The 21707-nt window shown below is 38.5% G+C and overlaps 1 protein-coding gene across 1 annotated transcript in view; it reads right to left on the bottom strand.

The window, feature by feature from the left end:
• Positions 1 to 21707, bottom strand: part of Pros1 (protein S) — a 72037-nt gene that overhangs the window by 13296 nt on the left and 37034 nt on the right. The window contains exons 4-11 of the mRNA XM_036203637.1: positions 19225 to 19311; positions 17951 to 18073; positions 17710 to 17841; positions 14826 to 14951; positions 10791 to 10912; positions 8494 to 8609; positions 4997 to 5186; positions 1022 to 1189 (exon numbers count right to left, since the gene is read on the bottom strand). Coding sequence (XP_036059530.1) covers positions 1022 to 1189; positions 4997 to 5186; positions 8494 to 8609; positions 10791 to 10912; positions 14826 to 14951; positions 17710 to 17841; positions 17951 to 18073; positions 19225 to 19311 — 1064 coding nt within the window. The remainder of the gene's footprint in view (positions 1 to 1021; positions 1190 to 4996; positions 5187 to 8493; positions 8610 to 10790; positions 10913 to 14825; positions 14952 to 17709; positions 17842 to 17950; positions 18074 to 19224; positions 19312 to 21707) is intronic.

Here is a 21707-nt window from a genome sequence, read left to right as displayed (position 1 = left end):
GGCTTCAAGAGGCATGGTAGCTATTTTATAAGTGATTGATTGTTCTTGAATAATTTACTTTCCCATTAAGTTCCATAATTCATCAATTTCAAAAATTTGGAAGATTCATTTTGGCATGGATTAACTAATCCAAATTATCACCACATAGAAATCTATTAAAAGCTAAAATAACTGAGTTGTGATAAGAGAAAGGTAGATAGATATGAAGTAGTAAATATTTAAGTTAGATCAACAATTAGATCAACCAGATCATGTGGCAGGGTCATGAATTCAGGTGACTTTCTTCCTTCCTTCCTTTCTTTTTTTTTTTTTGTTTTGTTTTGTTTTGTTTTTTGGTTTTGTGTTTTTTGTTTTGTTTTGTTTTATCAAGACAGGGTTTCTCTGTATAGCCCTGACCCTTCTGGAACTCGCTGTGTAGACCAGGCTGGCCTCAAACTCAGAGACCCACCTGCCTCTTCTCTGAGTGCTGGTCAAATGACATTCTGTAATCTCTTCAAAGACAGTAATTGATTTCTTCAACTCTATTCAGTGGTTATTTGACAAGCATTGTATTCAGAATATTGTATTCATCTGTAGTAACTAACAATTCTTACAATCTGTTCCATCCACCCTCTTTGTTACCCTTAACTTACAAATTTATGTCTTAAAATAAAGCTTTGAAAGATTTTGGCTTCTACAAAATACATATGATTTTGGGATTAGATGTATGTTTTCATACACTTAATGGCTGAGTATAGAACATTACAATGTAAACACTGAGCTGACAACTTGAGAATTTAACCAACCCACTGCTAAATGAATACTGCTGTAATTTAAACGGACACAAAACCACAACGGTCATTTTCTTATTTCCTTACTATTATTTCAGTGGTCTAAAGTTCTTTCCCCAAGTTCAATACAAATTATCACACTGGCATGTTTAGCAAAATTACTTCTATGGAGCATCATGAAGGCACATCTTTAAACCTGTGACAGATAAAAGGAATTCACTCAAGATGAGCAGCCCAAGCTGCGTCATTACCGGTTTAATGAGTGCACTTTCCACTTTCCGAGGTAATCCTGCGAAGTATATTTTGGTATCCAGAAATCCATCTGTGGGTTTGAAAAGGCTCCCAAGCTTATTGATATTCATCACAGCTTCCTTAGCTATTTTAATGCTGACACTGTCCTCTAATTCTTCCACAGACACCTACAGTTAAAGACACGGGGCAAACATCACTGCATGGCTACTTGAGATAGATGACCGCAAAATCGTATTATCCCATTAAATAATTTTCTATAGCAATCAATATAATAAACACTTTCACTTCTGGTGAAAGTTTAAGGTGACAGAACTTGATCTCAACAGTACATCTTATTTTAAAGTTTAAAAACACTAACATTTCAATATTCGGTTATAATCTATACCTTTGATCCCTTAAGGCCTGTCTTAGTTCAGGTTTCTATTGCTGTAAAAAGACACCATGACCAAGGCAGCTCTTATAAAGGAAAACATTCGACTGTGGTGGTGGCTTACAGTTCAGAGGTTTAGTTCATTGTCATTGTGGTAGGGAGCATGGTGGCATGCAGACAGACCTGGTGCTGGCTACATCTTGATCAGAAGGCAACAGGAAGTGGACTGTGTGTCACACTGAGCAAAGCTTTAGCAAAAGAGACGTCAAAGCCCTCCCCCACAGTACCACACTTCCTCCAACAAGGCCACACCTCCTAATAGCATGCCATTCCCTTCGGCGGCCATTTTCTGTCAAACCACGATGCCATCATGTAAAGTTTCAAAGAGTAAGTTGAGCTTTTTTACTTGAAGAAAATTTTAAGTTCTCTTATTTTTTCAACCAATGCATTATGCATCCAGATTCAATAAAATCAGTAACCCCCAGCATTCTGTGCAGCATACACAAACTGTATTTTTTTCAAATCCTGAAATTAGTCCTTAAAAATTGAATGCTCAAAATTAAATTAAGAATTTTGAAAGTAATTTTGGTGTTAAAAAATGGTTCGAAATGACAGTACGCATGAATAGTAAGACATCCGACACACAATCAGGAGATGGTTGCTACAATTGCCTCACCTAAGACTGCCACACGCACGATGCAAAGGCTTACTAATCAATAACAGAAGGCAAACAACAGCAATGTAAACAGAGTAAAATGTACATGTATTCCCATTCAGTATCGCTTTCTTGGGAACAAATTACAAGTCACTTGAATCCTTTAGCTGTCATGCTTCTCTGATCCGAGCAAAGTTTGATTTTTGAAGTGTGTAAACCACTTCTATAGGTTCAAGATGTAATTTTGCATTTCTGTGTTTTAAAAACACTTTGGCTGTAATTCAAGACACATGCTTCTAATCCATGTACCTGCACATGAGACCCCTCTAAGCAAAAATTCCCATGCATAAGCCTGGCTCACTTGTAACTCTGGTTATACACTGCTTGTATCTATGGACTCAAGTTACTAAAGTGAATACCCATTTAAAAAATCATTAACATAAGTTTGAACAAAGACTTTCCATAAAAACTGTCCCAAGAATGTGTCCACTTTTTTACACCCCAATATGAGCTCTCCAACCAAGCTACTGTCAACCCTGCTCTGGGTTACTGCAATGGTCTCTCAACCCCTGCCCTACTCTCTATCAAACAGTTGCCAAAAAGCCATCAGATTTTGATCAGAACTATTCTTTAAAATGCAAACTACATTCTGTCACTTCTCAAAACTATCCAGGGACTTCCCACACAGCATAAAATCCAAGTCTTCACTGTGATCCCCAAAGACCTCTATCTAAACCTCGGTGCTGACTTTAGATAATATTCTTCTTTCCCATTCCAATGCATCTACACTCATTTTTGTGCTGTTTGTCAAACATACCAAACACATCCTCCCCGTGAGACTTGGAACTTGCTGTTCACACTGCACAGAATCACTTTATAATCACCCCCCCACACACACACACACACATTTTCCATGAGCTGGTCTCTCAAGCCTCTACTCAGATGTAGTCTTGTCTGGTTCACCTCTTCGATTCCACATGCTCACTGTTTTGTTTTGTTTTGTTTTTTTGTTTTTGTTTGTTTGTTTTTTGAGACAAAGTTTCTCTGTGTAGCTTTAGCGCCTTTCCTAGAACTCACTCTAGCTCAGGCTAGCCTTCAACTCACAGAGATCTGCCTACCTCTGCCTCCCAAGTGCTGGGATTAAAGGCGTGCTCCACCACCGCCGGTGACAAAATCACTTTCAAAGTAGTATTATTTTCTTGACTTTGAGCAATGATTATTTAATCACTGCACAGCCTACATAGTTCTTACGAATTATAAAACAGTTCTGGATCACATGTTTTATATTTAATTTCTTCTCATTTGAAATTATATTTTGAAAATTTAAAATAATTTAAAATTAAGGAGACAGTTGCTATCAAAAAAATGTTCAGTTTATAGACTAATTTAAATGAACACATTTCAATTAAAAATGACACACAAGAATGAGGACCTGAGTTTGGAACCATAACATACAGCCATTTACCATGATGTGCACCAGTAATCCCAGTGTTGGAGAGACAGACAGATGCCTGGAATTTGCTGACCAGTAAGTCTTACCAAATCAATGAGCTCCAGGTGAGAGACCCCTCTCAAAACACAAGGTGGAAAGCAAGAAGAAGGCACCAGGCCTCAGACCAAGCACATACACACAGGTGTGCTTATACTCATGCACATTATACAAATCTTATAAAGGGCGATTTAAATTAGAAGATGAACATGTCACTAAATACTAGTTTAATAACGATCATAAATACTGAATATAAACACGGAACTGAAGCTGCCTCCTCTCATCTTATTCTTCTTCCTCAAAGAGCCCCACATTCTAAGGTGCAGACTCTTGATTTTTTTTTTTTTCTTTTTTGGTTTTTCGAGACAGGGTTTCTCTGTGTAGCTTTGCGCCTTCCCTGGAACTCACTTTATAGACCAGACTGGGCTTGAACTCACAGAGCTCCTCCTGGCTCTGCCTCCCCAGTGCTGGGATTAAAGGCGTGCACCACCACCGCCCGGCAGGCACAGACTCTTGAAATACCTGCAGAATGCGAGAGAACCAATGGCTCTCCCACACTTCTCCCCACTATCAACAAGGGGTAATCTTTTTTCCAAGGAAAGTCTAGGTTTTAACTGAACTGATTAAAAAGATGACCGCAATTGCTAAGATAAATTTATGGTATTATATGAAAATGTTAAAGTACTCTGGTTGCTGAATGCTAACTGTATGCTATGTGTTTGGTCAGAACTGGCTACTTACCTAAATACTTACATTTAAAATAGAATTAACTTTTTGGTGTTGTTACGGTATGGATTTCTCTACATTAAAAAATTACTTTCTGGGCAGTGGCGACACACACTTTTAATCCCAGCACTGGGGAGGCAGAGGCATTCGGATCTCTGGCTACACAGTAGAACCCTATCTCAGAAAAAAGAAAGGAAAGAAGAAAGAAAGAAAAAAAGGAAGGAAGGAAGAAAGGAAGGAAGGAAGAAAGGAAGGAAGGAAGGAAGGAAGAAAGAAAGAAGGAAAAAAGAAAGGAAGGAAGAAAGGAAGAAAGAAAGAAAGGAAGGAAGGAAGGAAGAAAGAAAGGAAGGAAGGAAGGAAGGAAGGAAGGAAGGAAGGAAGGAAGGAAGGAAGGAAGAAAGAAAGAAACAATAACAAAAACCTCATTACAATAAGGGTGATTTTCTTTGATCAGGGAAATCCTCACATTAACTTATGCCTGCTAATGAATCCTGACCTGGCAGGGAGATTCAGTACTCACTTAAAAAACAGCTACTAAAAAGAATGAAAATTCGAAAACAGAGCAGTTCAAAAGTAACTAGAATAATTTTTCAGGTTGCTCCCAGGACTAACAATGTGTAGAATGCACTTCATGTAACATTGGGAAACCAAACATAATTTGGTTTGACAATCAGATTATAATTTTACAGAAAGTACATCAAAGTAAAAAAATAATTCTGAAATCCCAAACATACCATATTCCATATACCATTGTTAATAACATTGCCTCCAGTTGTGATTTGGGTTGACAACTCATTCTTAAACTGGACTTCAATCTTCCCATTACGAAGTGCAATCAAGAGCCAATTTGAGTGATCAAGAGATTCTGCATACAATATGATGCCTTCTGAATCATATGTCCGAAAATCAAATTCAGCTGAAAATCTAAACAAAAAGACATTCTTCTTGTGAGGAACACAGAAGGGTCACTCTATCCCCCAATACACACACCTTACACTGGCAAACAGTACTATACTCAAAGAGAAAAAAATTCCTGAGATTTAAAAAGAAGACTTTAAAAACAGATTTAAGAGAGCAGCATTAAATTGTTCACCAATTGTCTCTAGTTCCATATGTATTTCAAAACCTGGTTATTATAATTTCTTTATTATTCTTGGAGTCTTTTTTCTCAATGAAGCGATACTTTGGTAATTTTTTTTCATTTATGGTAGTTTTTGAAGGCATCTTTTAGATACTAGAATTAATGCACATGTACATGTGTACACAATGTACAGATATTGGGTTTCCTGGAGCCTTTTACATATTCTAAATGTAAGAGTAAGGTGTGTGTGTGTGTGTGTGTGTGTGTGTGTGTTTACTGAATCCATGAGTGATTAGTAAAAGATGTTACAATGGCGGTGAACTTGGTTTATCTAGAAAAGGCATATACTCCCTATGATTTCACATATGCCAGGAAAGGATCACTTACAAGGCTCCACAGGGTAACTTTTGGATGATTAAAATTGTAAGTAAACTTTCCTGTAATCCTTAAAAAGAAGCAGCATGGCTCTGCCTTACCTAAGGACAGGATTGTGAGCCACAAGGGCTGACCAAAAATTGGGACCATACAGCACCATGAGAGCTGCCATGAACACTTCGCATAACATACCAAGTTCGTGCGAGACATGTTTGGAGTGGTGTGTGCCTTTGGTCATAAGAACTATGCTACTGTGTCACTCAAGAGCTCCATAGACAAAAACGTCCTGAATTCATCAGGAAGAGGGTGGGAACACACAGTAGTGCCAAAACGAAGCTAGAAGAGCTGAGTGAGGGCTTAGCCACTGTGGCAAATGGCTGCCAGGAAGGTTGGAGATCCCTTCTCTCAGGTGCATTAAACAGTTTTACAGAAAAGAAAGGAAGGAATTCAAGGAGGGGAAAAGGGAAAATGGAAAAAGAGACAAAGGAAGAAAGAAGAAGAGAAAAGCTTTCCAAACACTGTGATAGCATAAATCACTGAAATAGGATGCATGAGAATGAAGCTTAACAATACAGTTGAGCTAGTCATTGGGGAGTGTGCATTCTGATCATGCTTGGTGTTATCAAGACTCTGGGCATGTGCAAAGTATAACTAGTACAGGATGGAAAAATCTTATGGGTGCTGCGTGTTGACTGAATGCCTGCCCTCAGAATGTATTAGTGGGAACCAGAGTGAAGTTCCTCAAGGCACCAGCTAATAAAAATGCTTTGAAAACCAAGACAAATAGGAAAAACAGTTGTATAACTATTTATCATGAAACTAAAAGAATCTGAGTTAAAGAGTCAGGACTTCTGATTGGTGCTAATAAGTCAACAAAGAATCCAATATAGATATCCCATCATCACATATTAATAGTCACAAAGGCAACATTTGTAATGGAGACAGACCTTCCTCAAAGGGAACCAAGAAAAAGAGGCAGAATAAATATTCCTGTATTTTGAATTCCCAAGTAAGTATTTGAAAGAAATAAAATGTGGAGTGAACTGCATTGGATGGATAACACTGTAATATGAATGCACCGACCTGTTCATATTAAAAGAAGAAGAAGAGAAAAAAAAACAAAAGGAACCATTTCCTTTGGCATAAGGACTAATGTCCTTCTTCACAATTGTCTGAACATTTGGCTGATGCAAAGAATGAACTATCTTGCCAAAAACTAAATCTGTGTTTGGTCACGATCTTCCAGGAGTTGATCCTGTTATAGAGATAATTTCCTTTTCTTTGTAAAATAATGTTAAATGGTATTTCAAAGAGTTATGTTCTGCATATGTTCTTTCTGGAATACATCATCACATCCTGACTCATTACATTGGGGATCAATTTATTCTGTTTCCAAAAGTATTAGAGAGTTGAAAAGAGACAGAATTTGTCAACATTTGGCGGGGCAAGGGAAGCAGTTGGTTATGGGGGACAGAGGTGAAGAGGTTTGCTTTAAGCAAATCACTTTATAAATATTCATCAAGCTGTGCACTTAATATAGAAATGTATAAAAGATACTACACTTTTGAAAGTGTAAAGTAAATAAATCAATGAAGAAACTAAGGAACACTGGAGAAACTGGTTTGCTAATTCTGATCCAATGTTAGGTACTGAGTTAGAATTAGTTGTCATAAAGAAATAAATAATGTGAAAGTAAATAAAGATACATTGCAACAGTTTTCTCCCTCGTCCTCACTGCTGTTACAGCAAAGAACGGTTTCCAATCTCACTCAGAAGAAAATAATATTTGGGCTGGGCGGTGGTGGCACACACCTTTAATCCCAGCACTTGGGAGGCAGAGCCAGGCGGATCTCTGTGAGTTCAAGGCCAGCCTGGGTTACCAAGTGAGTTCCAGGAAAGGTGCAAAGCTACACAGAGAAATCCTGTCTCGAAAAAACAAAACAAAACAAAATAATAATAATAATAATAATAATAATAATAATAATATTTGTTCAGAGATGTTTGTGGTCAAAATCAGATATCTAGGGAAATGGATGTCCAAGCAACACACTCACTTAAGTCAATCTTAGAATAACTTTTAATGTTCTTTTGTGATAAGACTTCTATACATTCAGTTCAATTGATCAGTGAATGATTGGGTTTAATTAAGTTCTGAACATGAATGATTATTTCATTAATGTTCTTTTGAAAGCTAGGCTTTAAACTTAACTTCAAATAATTTTCCCTTCTCTTTATTACATCAGTTTACTGCTTCTAGTTTTAACATGTATGCACTGAGAAAACTGGCCAAGTGAGAATCACTGTTGAGAAGCCCAAACACCTTCTCTAAAGTCAGTCTAACTACTACAGCAGCAAAAGCTGAGGTATTCAAACCGCCAAACTAAGTAAGCATTTCTTTAGAATACTTCTTGAGCCATCTTTCCTGATTAGTTTTGAATGTAACGACATTCCATCAGTACACTGATATTTTCACTTAGTTTTTATAATGTATAAAAAAAAGGTTACATTTTCACAAGTGCAGTTAGATCTAACTTCCCAGCTTCTTGGGAAACATGCAACTACTGGGCAATGGAAAAGCGTGGGATAAAGTAAGTTTGCATTGGGAAAGCCAGCCTTGGTGGACTTGAAAAGGCTCTAGTGTGAAAATTACATGTGTGAAGATCACACACGTGGTAATATGCCTAAGCTATCAGCTTGATGACAAACCTACAGCGGTCTGTCTTCTCTCCTCATCTGCTTAACCTGCAGGAATTCCCACTGACATTGGTTCCTCACCTGGTGATTTCTGGCAAACGAAACTTCAGATACAAGACAACTCCTGCAAACTGCTCGGCCAGGTATAATAATTCATAATTTTTGTCGAGGTTCAAGGAAAGGCACACTGGAATACCCTGGAGGAAAATCAAATGCATGGATTATTGTCTGCAGTTTGTCTTCTCCCTGTAGCTCCCCAAACGGCCTGTGAAACACCCCCTCATCAAAATGGCTCTGCAAACAATAATGAATAACTTCCATTTCCCAGAAAAACCCATCCATAAGCCTCCAAAAATACGTGTGCATGGCTTTAGATATATCATTTTTTATTATAGTATTTATTATTTCTTTCACAAACCTCAGTGCTAAACACAAACTTTTCCTTCCAGTCCCAGCAAATATGTCTTCAATAAACTGTACAATGCCTTGCATTAATTATATCTGCGTATCATTCCTTTGGTTATTAAGAAAAAAGTATCGTGGGCAAGAATGTGCTATCAGCATACTCAAGAGAATGAGGACAACTCAGGAGGGGGTAAACCGAAGTGAGCTTCTCCTTCTCTGAGAAATTTACATGAAAATGATTCAAAGCGATGGGATCTTTTACCAAGTATTTGTTCCTTAAAGCTGAACAGCAACATTGAAGTAGAAAGTTACCTAGAGATGAGATTTGGGGGACAGTGAAGGACATTTTGCAATGGATTCTGCAGTTATTAAGTAGAGCCCCAGAAACAAAAGTTTTCATAACCATTCCAAGGTGGATAGTAGTATGTACTACAGAACATACTGAAGTAATAAGGGATTAGGCTATGAAATAAAAAATTCTACTACATGGCCTTTCAACTGAGGAGACCCAGAATTATTATTTCTACCCATTAACCTCCTGATCTTTCTTCATGTGTGTAATGTGATTTTTTTGTTTGTTTGTTTCTTTAAGCATATACTGATTCATCATGGTCCTGTGTGCGTGTGTGTGTGTGTGTGTGTGTGTGTGTGTGTGTGTGTGTGTGTAGTTATAGATATACACAGTGAAATCATTATTTAGGAATTTTAATCAGTCTGCTTCATAATCATATATAATTTGACCCTTATATGTTTTTAAATGCAAGAATAGAAAGAATAACTAGCATGTATGCCTTGTTATTTCTAAAAGAAAAAAAAAAGGAGGGAGGTGAGGGGGGCCAAATGTTGACTTATTTATTCAATAAAGGAAAAAATTAAAACCATCCTACAAATTGATTTCTTGGGTCAATTATGCATTAAATCTGAGTGTTGAAAAGCATGTTTGAGACACACTGATGAACATAATTGCCTTCTGCATTATGATACATTTGAAGTCACTAGTTCTTCTTGTGAGAAATCTGTTTCCACCAGGAAGTTTATGAACATTTATAAGCACAAAAAAGGCAGTGGGCAAACTTTCCAGAATGTAACATGGGACATCAGAAAATGTTATCACTAAAATTTCTATGGAATATTCTTTTAGTGGTATTAGGGGATATCCTGGAGATAGATACTTCTTCATAATCAGCCCCTTGTAAAACCAAAGACTGGAACTGCCAGGCTTTAATTACTGGTCAGAGAAATAAGAGAGACCTGGGCCCTCTGAGACTGGGAGGAGACACGCACTCTGAATTGCAGAGGGATCATTACTTGATAACTATCTAAACGTGGTTCCAAGAGCCCAACACTTCTTAATGGATAACTACCTAGCTGGAGGCTTTCTGACGAAGAACAAAGGCATACCATTGCCCTGTCAAGTGAGCTTCAACCGAATGGGCCTGCCAATTGTTGGGGCAGGAAAATGTCACTCCGGAGAACTATCTGTTCTGGAGACTTTATAAGTCTTTAAACAAAGACAAGATGACTAAACTGCACATGGGCACAATGTTCGGTCCAGCCATTGCTGTTATCCCTTGAGAGCCACTCTGCTGTGTTTTTTCTGCCACTGACAACTCTCAGCCTCTGAGAGTGTGTTGCCCTGTTCTACAATAAATTCACCTGTCTTCCACATTGTGCTCTATATTTCAACTGAATTCTTTCAGTGAAGATTAATACTCTTCACTGAAAGGCCAGGGGGCAGGGACCCTGGTACTACCTGGGTCTCTCATTTCAGAAAAGAGAAAAGAAGATTTTTGTTTCTTTGTTTTGTTTTTGTTTTCTTCTCCTTTCTCTGTGTAGCCCTGGCTATTCTGGAACTCACTCTGTAGACCAGGCTAGCCTCAGAGATCCTCCTGCCTCTGCCTCCCTGGTGTTGGGATTCAAGGCATGTCCTACCATGCCCAGCTAGGTAAGAAGCTTGGATTTAAAAGGTTTACCTCACAACTCTTCTGGTCTTGGGCAAGTTTGAATCCTTTCTTCCCATCACAATAACACGAGTAGCCTCCAGGGTAATTGACGCACAGTTGAGCACACATGTTCTCAGAGCATTCATCCACATCTGAGGTGAAAAGAGAAGAACGCTTCATAGCTTCTAAATGTCCAATTCTATAGGCACAGGAGTTGTCACTCAGGAAATGGAATTGCTATGACAACATATCTAAACACGTGACCTAGAAATTTCAGAGTTTTAAGTGCAATTTTATGTATATATCCCAAACAATTTTTATAGCTGTCAATAATTAATAATAGTGTAGTAACTCAGAGATTCGTCTGCATCTGCCTCCCTAATGCTGAGATTAGAGGTGCCTTTTGTTTGTTGAAAACCAGGGTTTCTGTTAGTCGCAGGATGTTTAGTTTGACTCTCTGATGCAGGGAGTGGCTATTTAGAGGACTAAGATAACCCAAGATAAATTGTAATTAGACCTTGACCCTGCAACCATTAGACCCCTTTAAAATCATCTCAGTTTTAACCAATCTATCAGCCTTCGTAGTTCCAGCTTCTTTATAGTAATTCTGATCCACACAAGTATCTATCATACATATCTAGACAGGATTATCTACCAAATCATCTGCTGTCTGCTCCTGCTCATGACCTTTGCCAGTGTCCTCTGTCTTTCAGATTCAGCATCCTTCTATGTATAATCAATGCATGGCCTCATATCCTTATTTCCTCCTTCTCCCTGGTGATCATGCTTCATTAGCCAGCTTTTCCCGTGTTCACATCTCTTCATCACTGAGATGTTTTGAACAAAACGCCTACCTCTCCCTCTTTCAAAGAAGTCCTTTATCTCCTAACAAAATAATGTCTTTGACATTTAGAGTATTTTACTCTCTCACCAATTATACTGAGTATCATAATACATATATCTGTGTTGATTTAATCATGTGTCTCCAGTTGAAATTTCTAAGTGAAGAAAGTGTATCTATTTGACTCATCATTTTGTTTCCACTGTAGAGTACATCCATAAATAATGTTGAATAATGAATATTTGTCATGATCATGATGGGTGATATTAAGAACTTGTAGCCATAAATTTAATGACATATATTAATGTTCTTTTTTCTAATGTTATTGTGCTATTACCTTCCATCATATGAAGTCTTTTAACTGATCTGTCCAACTCCTCACTTTGTAATAACATGCCTAAGCTAAAGATTGTTTCAGGGCTACAGAAAGTCCTTGACATTTCATTGGATACACCCTATTATAAATTTATGAAGTTCTTATTAATACTAGCATGTAATATATGCTCTTTTAAATACTTTAAAATACATTTCTAGACTTAATGATACTTTAAATGCATTAAAATTGTATGATATAGAATTAAAATAAGATATATATGGACTCATATATAAAACATTTAAAAATCTGTCCTCTAGCAAATGAAACTACAATCTAGGTGATGAAAATGGGTAATAATAATGATGAGAGCAGATAACAGAGGCTGGTCACGCAGTTTAGGAACAAGGACTTTCATTCTTATCCTTGGCCAGAGGCTGGAAGTGGCCATGGCTTTGTCATTGGTGGAAGCAACAAAGGCCAATAGAGTTCGGGGGCTTTAGTTTCCATCTGACTTTTTGTTATCTTGCCTCTCTTTTTACACAGCTGTCTAGAAGCTAGCTACATCTGAGGGTGTGACCCAACAGTATTCCAGACACCTGAAAAAGATATTGGAGGCAGGGAGGGAGCTGGATGGACAGCTCACCTCCCATTCCTCAACAGTTTCTGTCTTAAGTCCTACACTAATGGTACATTTCCGGGGCAGTAGCTGGCCCACAGAAGCTCTGCTGGTTTGTGTTCTCATAAACACCAGTCTATGAACCTTTCTAAAACATAAATGTCCTGTGACCCATGAGATTCATCTGTGGAATTAACAAGACAAAGACCTGACTCATGGACATTCTCTGACTATAATAATGCTCTGACTCCTTTGTTGACACCAGTTGAATTTAGGAAGTCTCTGATGTAATTAAGAACCCTGCTTATCTCTGTTTCATTGAATCAGAATTTCTTGGTTTCCTAATAATTGCACTGAGGGGTGGTGGAAAGTAGAAATGGGTGAGTGTGGGGATAGGGTGAAGTAAAATGTCATTTCAGCAGCACACTATAAATAATTACAACAAAGTCTATTATAAAATCAGTGTCCGCTTACATGAATTCAAAGACAGAAAGCTTTATTATAGTAATGGATTGTCTGTAGTAAGGAAACCTTTAAGATAGCTTGCTGTTGTCTACTTAACAGTTTCTACTTGGGGTGATGAAAAGGTTTTGAAAATGGACAACTATGATGAGGAGGCTGCAGAGCTGTGTCATTGAGCTGCTTCTGTTTAAAAACCATTACCAGCGTACAATATGTTCTATTACTGATATGATTACTGCTAGACATAATGTTAATTCAACTTGAAATGTTAAAACATTTAAAGGGGTATGTGAGATGATTCATATGTGATGACTTGAAATCTAAGACAAAAGCAGACATAATGCATGGAAGCTAGCCGAGGCATCCATGCTGATACCTTGGCAACCGTACAAAGGGAGAACAGCATCCACAAGGGGTCTTGGCATCACAGCTCAGTAACCCTCAGCTTTCTGGAGCTCTATTTATTATGATGTCAGTCAGTGCTACTGGGATAACCGACATCACACTTCACAGTTTCTTTTTATTATTTCCTTTATTTTAGTGTGTGTGTGTGTGTGTGTGTGTGTGTGTGTGTGTGTGTGTGTGCATGCGCGCATGTGCGCGCACGGGCCTGAGTGCATATATGTGCACAATGTATGTGCAGGTGTCAGAGGAGGCCAGGAGAGGGTGTCAGATCCCCTAGAACTCGAGTGACAGGTTGCTGTGAGCCACATGACATGGCCTCTGGGAACTGATTACCGATCCTCTGCAAGAGCTGAGGAATGCTCCTAACTGCTGAGCCACCTCTTCAGTCCCAATTTCCTATTTTATTTTATTTTTTAAAATTTATTTATTTATTATGTATACAGTGTTCTGCCTACATGCATGCTTGCAGGCCAGAAGAGGGCACCAGATCTCATTACAGATGGTTGTGAGCCACCATGTGGTTGCTGGGAATTGAACTCAGGACCTCTGGAAGAACAACCAGGCTCTTAACCACTGAGCCATCTCTCCAGCCCCCCAATTTCCTATTTGAAATTCACCTATACATGCATAGAAAATGACTGAAAAAATAAAAGGAATGAAACCTAAGGTTGATAAGGTGGCTCCTGATTTTCGTCACACAATTAAAGCTTGGGTCATTTTTCTTTGTCTATATAAATTTTTCCTCTTAAATTAAAATTTTCTTTCATTTTTTAAGTTTTTATTTATTTATTAATGTGGGGTTTTTTGTTTTTGTTTTTGTTTTTTTAAGTATGAGTGTTCCATCTGCATGTATTCTTGCAGGCCAGAAGAGGGCATCTGATCCCATTATAGATGGTTGTGAGCCACCATGTGGTTGCTGGGAATCGAACTCAGGACCTCTGGAAGAGCAGCCAATGCTTTTAAACACTGAGCCATCTATCCAGCCCTCAAATTAAAAAAAAAATTTAATGTTACCTAGAGACTATTAAAATGTGTTCTTTTTGCTTTTATAAGAAAGGGAGCCAGGCGGTGGTGGCGCACGCCTTTAATCCCAGCACTCGGGAGGCAGAGGCAGGCGGATCTCTGTGAGTTTGAGGCCAGCCTGGGCTACCAAATGAGTTCCAGGAAAGACGCAAAGCTACACAGAGGAAACCCTGTCTCGAAAAACCAAAAAGAGTCTGTAGTTTTTATGAATTTTAATGGGGCAAATGGAATGAATAATATTAAACCCAAAGACCGTGGGTCTTACTTGATACTTCTATTCTGTAAGGCAGGCAACAGTCACCAAATCAACCAAGATAGATTAGCAAAAGAGATGTTTTTTTGTTAACCCAGGGTTCAAACCCACCCTCTCTACCACAAGCAATGGTAGCATCATCATTCTACCTTTACAAGACTTTGATGAAGGATCATATCTGTAGCCATCAGGACATTCACATTCAAAGTCTCCTGGAATGTTCTTGCACACAGCTGTGCCACAAATACTCGGCTTCAGAGAGCACTCATCCAGATCTACAAATAAAATCAGTATGTTAATGTTTTCACAATGTCAAATAAACACTTGTTTCATGAATCATATATATATAGAGATATATATTTCACAATAAAGTAGCCATGGAACAGCAAAATAATAAAATCTATCACCATACTTTAGTTCCCTAAATATGACTTTTATATGAATTGATGGGAAATTTGACTGATGTTCCTTTACAGGTGGGTATGAAAGGAAAAGAAAGGGATTTAGTCACTTTATTACATACCAAGGAGAAGTATAAAAACACATGAGAGAAGAGGCTCAACTGTATTCTTAATATTCTTTAACTGTACTTCTAAATTTATATTTCTGAAATTGGCTGTAAGTGTAGATTCACTTAACTCCTTACGACAATTATTTAAGAAATGGAAACTCATTTGTTTTATACTTTCATTTGGAAGTAGACAAAGGTCTAATATTTCACCCATCTTGTCTACAGAGGTCAACAATGATTTGCATTTAAGGTGGAACTGAATAAAGTCTAAAAAGTATTTCTAAAACTGCACTTATTCTAGTTCCTTTATGTATTGGGTTAACATTCTAGACATTTTGGATGCACTTGTTGTATTACATAGTGTAGTAGGCAGCAAAAGATGGGTTGCAAGGAGGTGGCAGCTAGGATTTTCAAGCGAACAGAAGCAAGGGAGATACGGTTCTACATCAACACAATTATCACTCATCTTTCTTCGTGGAGGTCAATGGAGAAAGACAAAGTTGAATGGGAAATGCATTTCCAACTTTGAAAACAGGCAGTTTATCTGGGGAGATGAGTAGAAGAAAATGTAGACATTGCTCTGGTTCAAATAACTTGCTCCCAAATAATGGAATCAATCCCCCGGCGGTAAGGAAATGTTTCTACACCCTACGTGTGTCCAGTGTTCTAAGAGTGAAATTATACAAGAATTTATGTAAATATTAGTAATGAGGGAAATCATAAATAATTTTTAAAGTCTCTAATATTCCTTGCAATTTAATATGGATCCTCGGTTAATTTTAAAAAGGCAAATGTCAAAAAAGCTTTTTGAAAGTCCATACTTTTAGAAGAAAATGAAAACATATTACTTAAATAACTTGGCTCTGGGCATATTTGTAGGGAATTATATAGGTCATAGGAATTCAGGTACAGCACACTGACATGGTGACTCTGTATCCACATCTAACACCAGGTGAGGCTTTAGACTTTCATAATTAGTCAATAGTGGCCAACTTGATTCTGTGTAGATCCACAGTATGGCCAAGGTCCTCCTGTAATAGTTTTCTACTTATTTTTCTGTAAGTTCCGTGCTCCGCTGTATACTACAGTGAAATTACGATCTGTTCTGGTCATCAGAAACATTCTGTAGGTTGTTTGGTGCCACTGAGAAATGCACCTGGGGCTTCCACAAGCTAAGCAAGCACTCCACCACTGAACTATATTCCCAGAAAAAAAAAAAAAACTTATTTTTTTTTATAATTGTACATGCATGTATTAATTCAATGTGGATATGAAAAATTCACAAAATTGGAGAAAAGGAAGACTATTCAAGCATTCAAATGTTAACGTGGGAATGGGAATTATCTATTTATATAATGTATGTGGTGTCCTGAATTATAATGGCCTTCTATGACTGCTGTTCTAATGATGCCTCTACTCTAAAAGCCAAACTAAAGCATTCAGAAAAACAGATAAGAAAGACATACAGTCATAACTTGGATAATGGCTTGGAAGAGAATGTTAGTAAATGCATTGCATTTCAGCTTCATTCCATGGTACTTTAAATTGCACTGTTTTAGACTACACAATACTGAATACTGTCAGACAGGAAATTCCCTAAATATGAATTCAGACTGGGGATTTTCGAAGACTTATAAAGGCTTTCACAAGGAAACTTCAGATTTATCCTACTGAATTTTCTAACCTCTTAGGAAGAAGAACAAAATCCTTCTTAAGGGTTTCTGCTTTGTGGAAAGATTTCACTGCAGGCTCAGAATTCTGGTTTTAGCTATCCATTCACCTAGCAGTAATATTTGTAGGTACCTTACAGCAAGTCACACAGTCCAATGAAGCATCATTTGCAAGGAGAAAAAAGCAAAAACATTGGGAGACAAAGACTCATAGAGAAAGCCAAAGGAAGTACACTAACAACATACGAAAAAACGAACCTGACAGATGATTTAAATCCTAAGGGGGGGAAACATACTTAAGAGCTGTGGTGCATTAGTCAATGTGTAAAGAGAATGAAAAATAGAGATTCTTCATCTTTCTCAAAACCACCATTGGAAATGGGTGCAAAATAAAGAGTGTATTTTGGAAATCGGAAAGCTATTTCCGAAAGGCAAGGATAAATGTAACGGTGCTGTTACGATGAGTTGCTGATGTCCTTGTGTGGCTGCTGTCCATCTTAACGGAATGATGGGACAGTAGCTGATTCTGAAAACAGGCAGGCAGCGAGTGTAGCAGCGAAGGCCCTCGGTCAGGGGAAGTGCTTTAACTACCCTTACTTACCACTAAATAAATTCTTGAAATATGCACTTGTGCATGTGCGCACACGAGAAGGAAATAAAACACTCCTGCTACTGGTAACGCAAAACTAAAAAGGAGTCCCACAGCATCGCAAGGCTCCAAGACATGGTGGCACATTTCCAATAAGTACTTTCTGACCACCCTGTTTTCCAGAAGTTTCCCGAGGAAGTCCCTCTACCTAACCTTTGGCCTCACCCAGTGAACACATTTTTATTCTGTTTCTGTGCTCTTACCTTTGCAGTCTTTTTTATTGGAAAGTATAGCAAAGCCACTTCTGCAGGAGCAGTGGTAACTTCCGGGAGTGTTGTCACATATCTGGCTGCAGCCTCCATTTACATTTAAGGGATCTTTACATTCATTTATATCTGCAATGGGAACAATACAGTATTTTTAAAGAAATTACCTTCAGATAATGTGTCATGTGGCCAGCCAAGAAAAGCCAGTGGGGGCATGGATTTTTTTTTTTATACATACCAAACTGACACATGTCTCCTTGCCATCCTGGTTTACAGATACAAGTGAAAGCTGCTTGGCCATCTTTGCAGCTCAGGTACCCATCCTCATTGCACGGCATAGGGTCACATTGGTCTGGGATGGCTAAAGGAAACAGACCTCCATTTAATTTTGACCTCAGGCAAGAAAAGGGGATAGCAGAAATGGACACGTACAACTGCATGCCTACAACCAATAAGACTAAGATGCATTTTTTTTCAAACAGTAGGTCTTGGGATGGAGCTCAATCAGTAGAGTGACTGCCCAGCACTCTCAAAGCCCTGCGTATGATCCCCAAACACAGCATACACCTGATGGGGTGGCTCATGCCTGTGATTCCCGCATTCAGGAAGGAGAGAAAGATTCAAGATCACTTTTGGCTATAGAGCCAGTTCAAGGCCAGACTAGGCTACATAAGACACTATCTGAAAGAAAAATAAAAAAGAAAGGAAGAGAAGAAAAAGTGAGACTATGTAGGCCAGGCTGGCCTCGAACTCACAGAGAACTCTGCCCCTCATGTGCTGTGATTAATGTTGTGCACCACCAACATTGGCAAATACTTCACTTGACTTGAGCCTTATAACAATTCCATGAGGAGGACTGACCAAGCAAACTATTCTCTGTTTGACAATGATAGAATTTGGCTATTCCAACTTGGATTAAGATGGGTTTTTTTTTAAAAGGTTCTTCTTGCCTTAAATAAGTGGAATTCTTATTAAAATACATGGAATAATGTTTTTCAAATCCTGGAGAATGAGTTGCAGGAAAATGTGGTGCCTAGATGAAAGGAAGTAAGGCCAACAATCACACAGTGGTTACCATAGGTCCTGCATAGACTTCAGAGAATGAAGGCTGTTTTAATACGCATATTTTCATATTTATATTATCGATGCCCAAATGGTAAAAAACGATTATGGCCCTCCTCTGACAATTAGTGAATGGTAAGATTTGGTCATACTGCGATTACATAACTCTAACCAAAATAAAGATGCTACAAATAACATTTCTGACAACAGTAACTTGAAGCCTACTATCACTGACTACCCCTCAGCTGCAATGTTTGGCGGGGGAATTCTTTTTACCTAAAATAGATGCATTTACACCTGAAAAAATTGCTCCTATATGCAGCTCAAAAAATGGCATCGCCTCCTTCAAGGGATCACTAACTAAATTATATATTAGTTTGTATAGACACAGTGTATTTTACTCCCAAGGCTTGTATTTTGCTTTATTTTGTTTTTAAATAGCAGGCTCACCATTGACACAGCTCCTGAGGTCAGGGTAGGCCTTCACTGACAGCCGTGCAGTACTGAACGCGCCAACACGGAATGCGCCCAGACAACCTGTGGGAAAGAAAAGAGGCAACCATGTCACAGAATCCTTGATATTACCCTAAAGCCAGAGTACTTCTGTTCAGAGGGCTTCACAAGAGTTAGTGCTCAAGTCTCCAACTCCCCTTTTTTGTGTCAAGAGTACAAGAGAGCGTCTCAGTTAAGCTGAAGATGCTCAGGAGCTCGGCATAGCACCCAGTATTAAGATGATACATTGTTAACAAGATAGCTAAGAAAAGTCGCACTGTCTTTTTGTGGTTGACAGTTCAAGTGCCCGCTTTCCTCTTTCCTTGAGTAATAGCATGCTATCTAAAATATTATACTTTGGTGATCACTGAATAAATAGTACGTATTCTATAGAAATGGACTGATGGAAGTAAACAAAGCACATATTCTCCATATTAGTAAAGCAACACTGATAAGGTGAGGAACAGATTTTATATGCATTTTTTTTTCTTTTTTTCTTTTTTTTTTTTTTTTGCCGGAGTTGAGGACCGAGCCCAGGGCCTTGCACTTGCTAGGTAAGCACTCTACCACTGAGCTAAATCCCCAACCCCATTTTTTTTTTTTAGTTTTGATTTGCTTTGTTTTTAAGATTTATTTATTAAGTACACAGTGGTCTACCTGATGGTGTCCTTGCAGGCCAGAAGAGGGCACCAGATCTCATTACAGGTGGTGGTGAGCCATTGTGTGGTTGCTGGGAATTGAACTCAAGACCTCTGAAAGAGCAGTCAGTGCACTTAACTGCTGAGCCATCTCTCCAGCTTATATGCATTTTTAAAAGATATTTATTTAATGCGTGTACACACATGCTGCTATGCTCACTCCTGAGCTTCTAACCAGTTCCCCTATGGAGTGCTGGGATTGCAGGCATGAACCAGCACATCTGGCTGTTTTTACATGGGTTCCAGGCATTGCACTCAGGTCGTCTTTCATCTGCTCGGCCATTTTACTGGCCCCTGTGAGGACTTAACAAAACAGGTCCGGTTGTTCTCCATTGAAGAACCACAATTAGGTGACCAGGTGACAACCACGGACAGGCATCTCGAACATTCATTTATCCACTCCTCTTGAGGTGAGGGATTACTGCTGTGTAGACTGAATTAAAGAAGGGGGACTTTGGGGCTTGATTTTTGGAGTTCAGTTTTTCCTTCTTCTTCTATGATGGTATTTTGTGTTGGTACATATTTTTAGGGCTATTCATCAAAACACTCTGGTACAATAATTGAATACTTTAGCTCCAGAAGGTTCCTTCAACAACATCTGAACTTTATTTCTTGTTAGTATTGATATAATCTGTTACAGCTAAGAGAAGCAAAGACATGCTTTCACTATGTAAACAACCCATCTCAAAATGTATCTCATTTGTATCATGGTTTATTTCAGTTAAGTTCTGTAATATAGGATACTGAACACCTGCTAGGCCAGCTCTGTTTTCAGGAGATACTGAGAACAAAGTCTACTTATCAACATTTTCACCTTCTACTTTCATTTGAAAGATTCTATTTGATATGCTCACCTTTTGGGACCCCGAGATGCAACCTGCTCATGGCATATTTTGTCTTTAAAGGCCCACTGTGGCCAGCTCTAAGCCACAGTCTTCCTAACACACAGTTGTTCTCAGTTTTCTTACAAAAATTCATTTTTGCTAATTTTTTGAGAATTTCACACATTATTTTTTTAATATAATCATATCAGATTCACCTCCAACTCCTCCAAGATCCACTCCATCTCTCTGTCTCACCACCGTCATGTCTTCTTGTTTTATTTTGTTGAATTGTAAATGAAAATATAATTCCATTTCTCCCTTTCCCTTTCCTCCCTCCAACTCTCGTCGCTATCCTACCCCTTCTCACTTGTTTCTTCTCAAAACTATGGCATAAATACACAAGCACAACCTGCTCAGTCTGTTGGTTACTTAGATGTACAGATTTCAGGGCTGACCACTTGGTATTAGATAGCCAATTAGGGATTTCATCCTGGAGAGGACGATTTCTCCTACAGTCAGCATCCCTGGGTTGCCTTTAGTTCTCTGTCTATAGGTGCCCCACAAGATTGACCTCTTCTGTGTTAGCCTATCTATTGATACTGTATTTCTTCAGGTCTTTTTCAAGGCAGCCATATTGGTTTTCGAGACAGGGTTTCTCTGTATAGCTTTGCGCCTTTCCTGGATCTCGCTCTGCAGCCATATTGTTAAGGTATCATATACGAAATTTCTCTAATGTCAATTTGTTCTGCCCATATATTCCTCACTACAGGGCCAGACTCTCCCTCTCCCAGGTGCCATCAACTGCCCATAGCTCCCCAGCTAGGCATGGAGACTCATGAACCCCTCCCACTCCATGCAAGAATGTTGACTGCCTTGGTCTTGGGCAGGCATCCACAGCTGCTCTGAACACATGAGGGCA

This window comes from Onychomys torridus, chromosome 12, assembly GCF_903995425.1.
Source record: "Onychomys torridus chromosome 12, mOncTor1.1, whole genome shotgun sequence".
NCBI classification, from domain to species: Eukaryota; Metazoa; Chordata; class Mammalia; order Rodentia; family Cricetidae; genus Onychomys; species Onychomys torridus.
The sequence above is the reverse complement of the archived record's forward strand: the minus strand, read 5'-3'. Positions and strand labels throughout refer to the sequence as shown.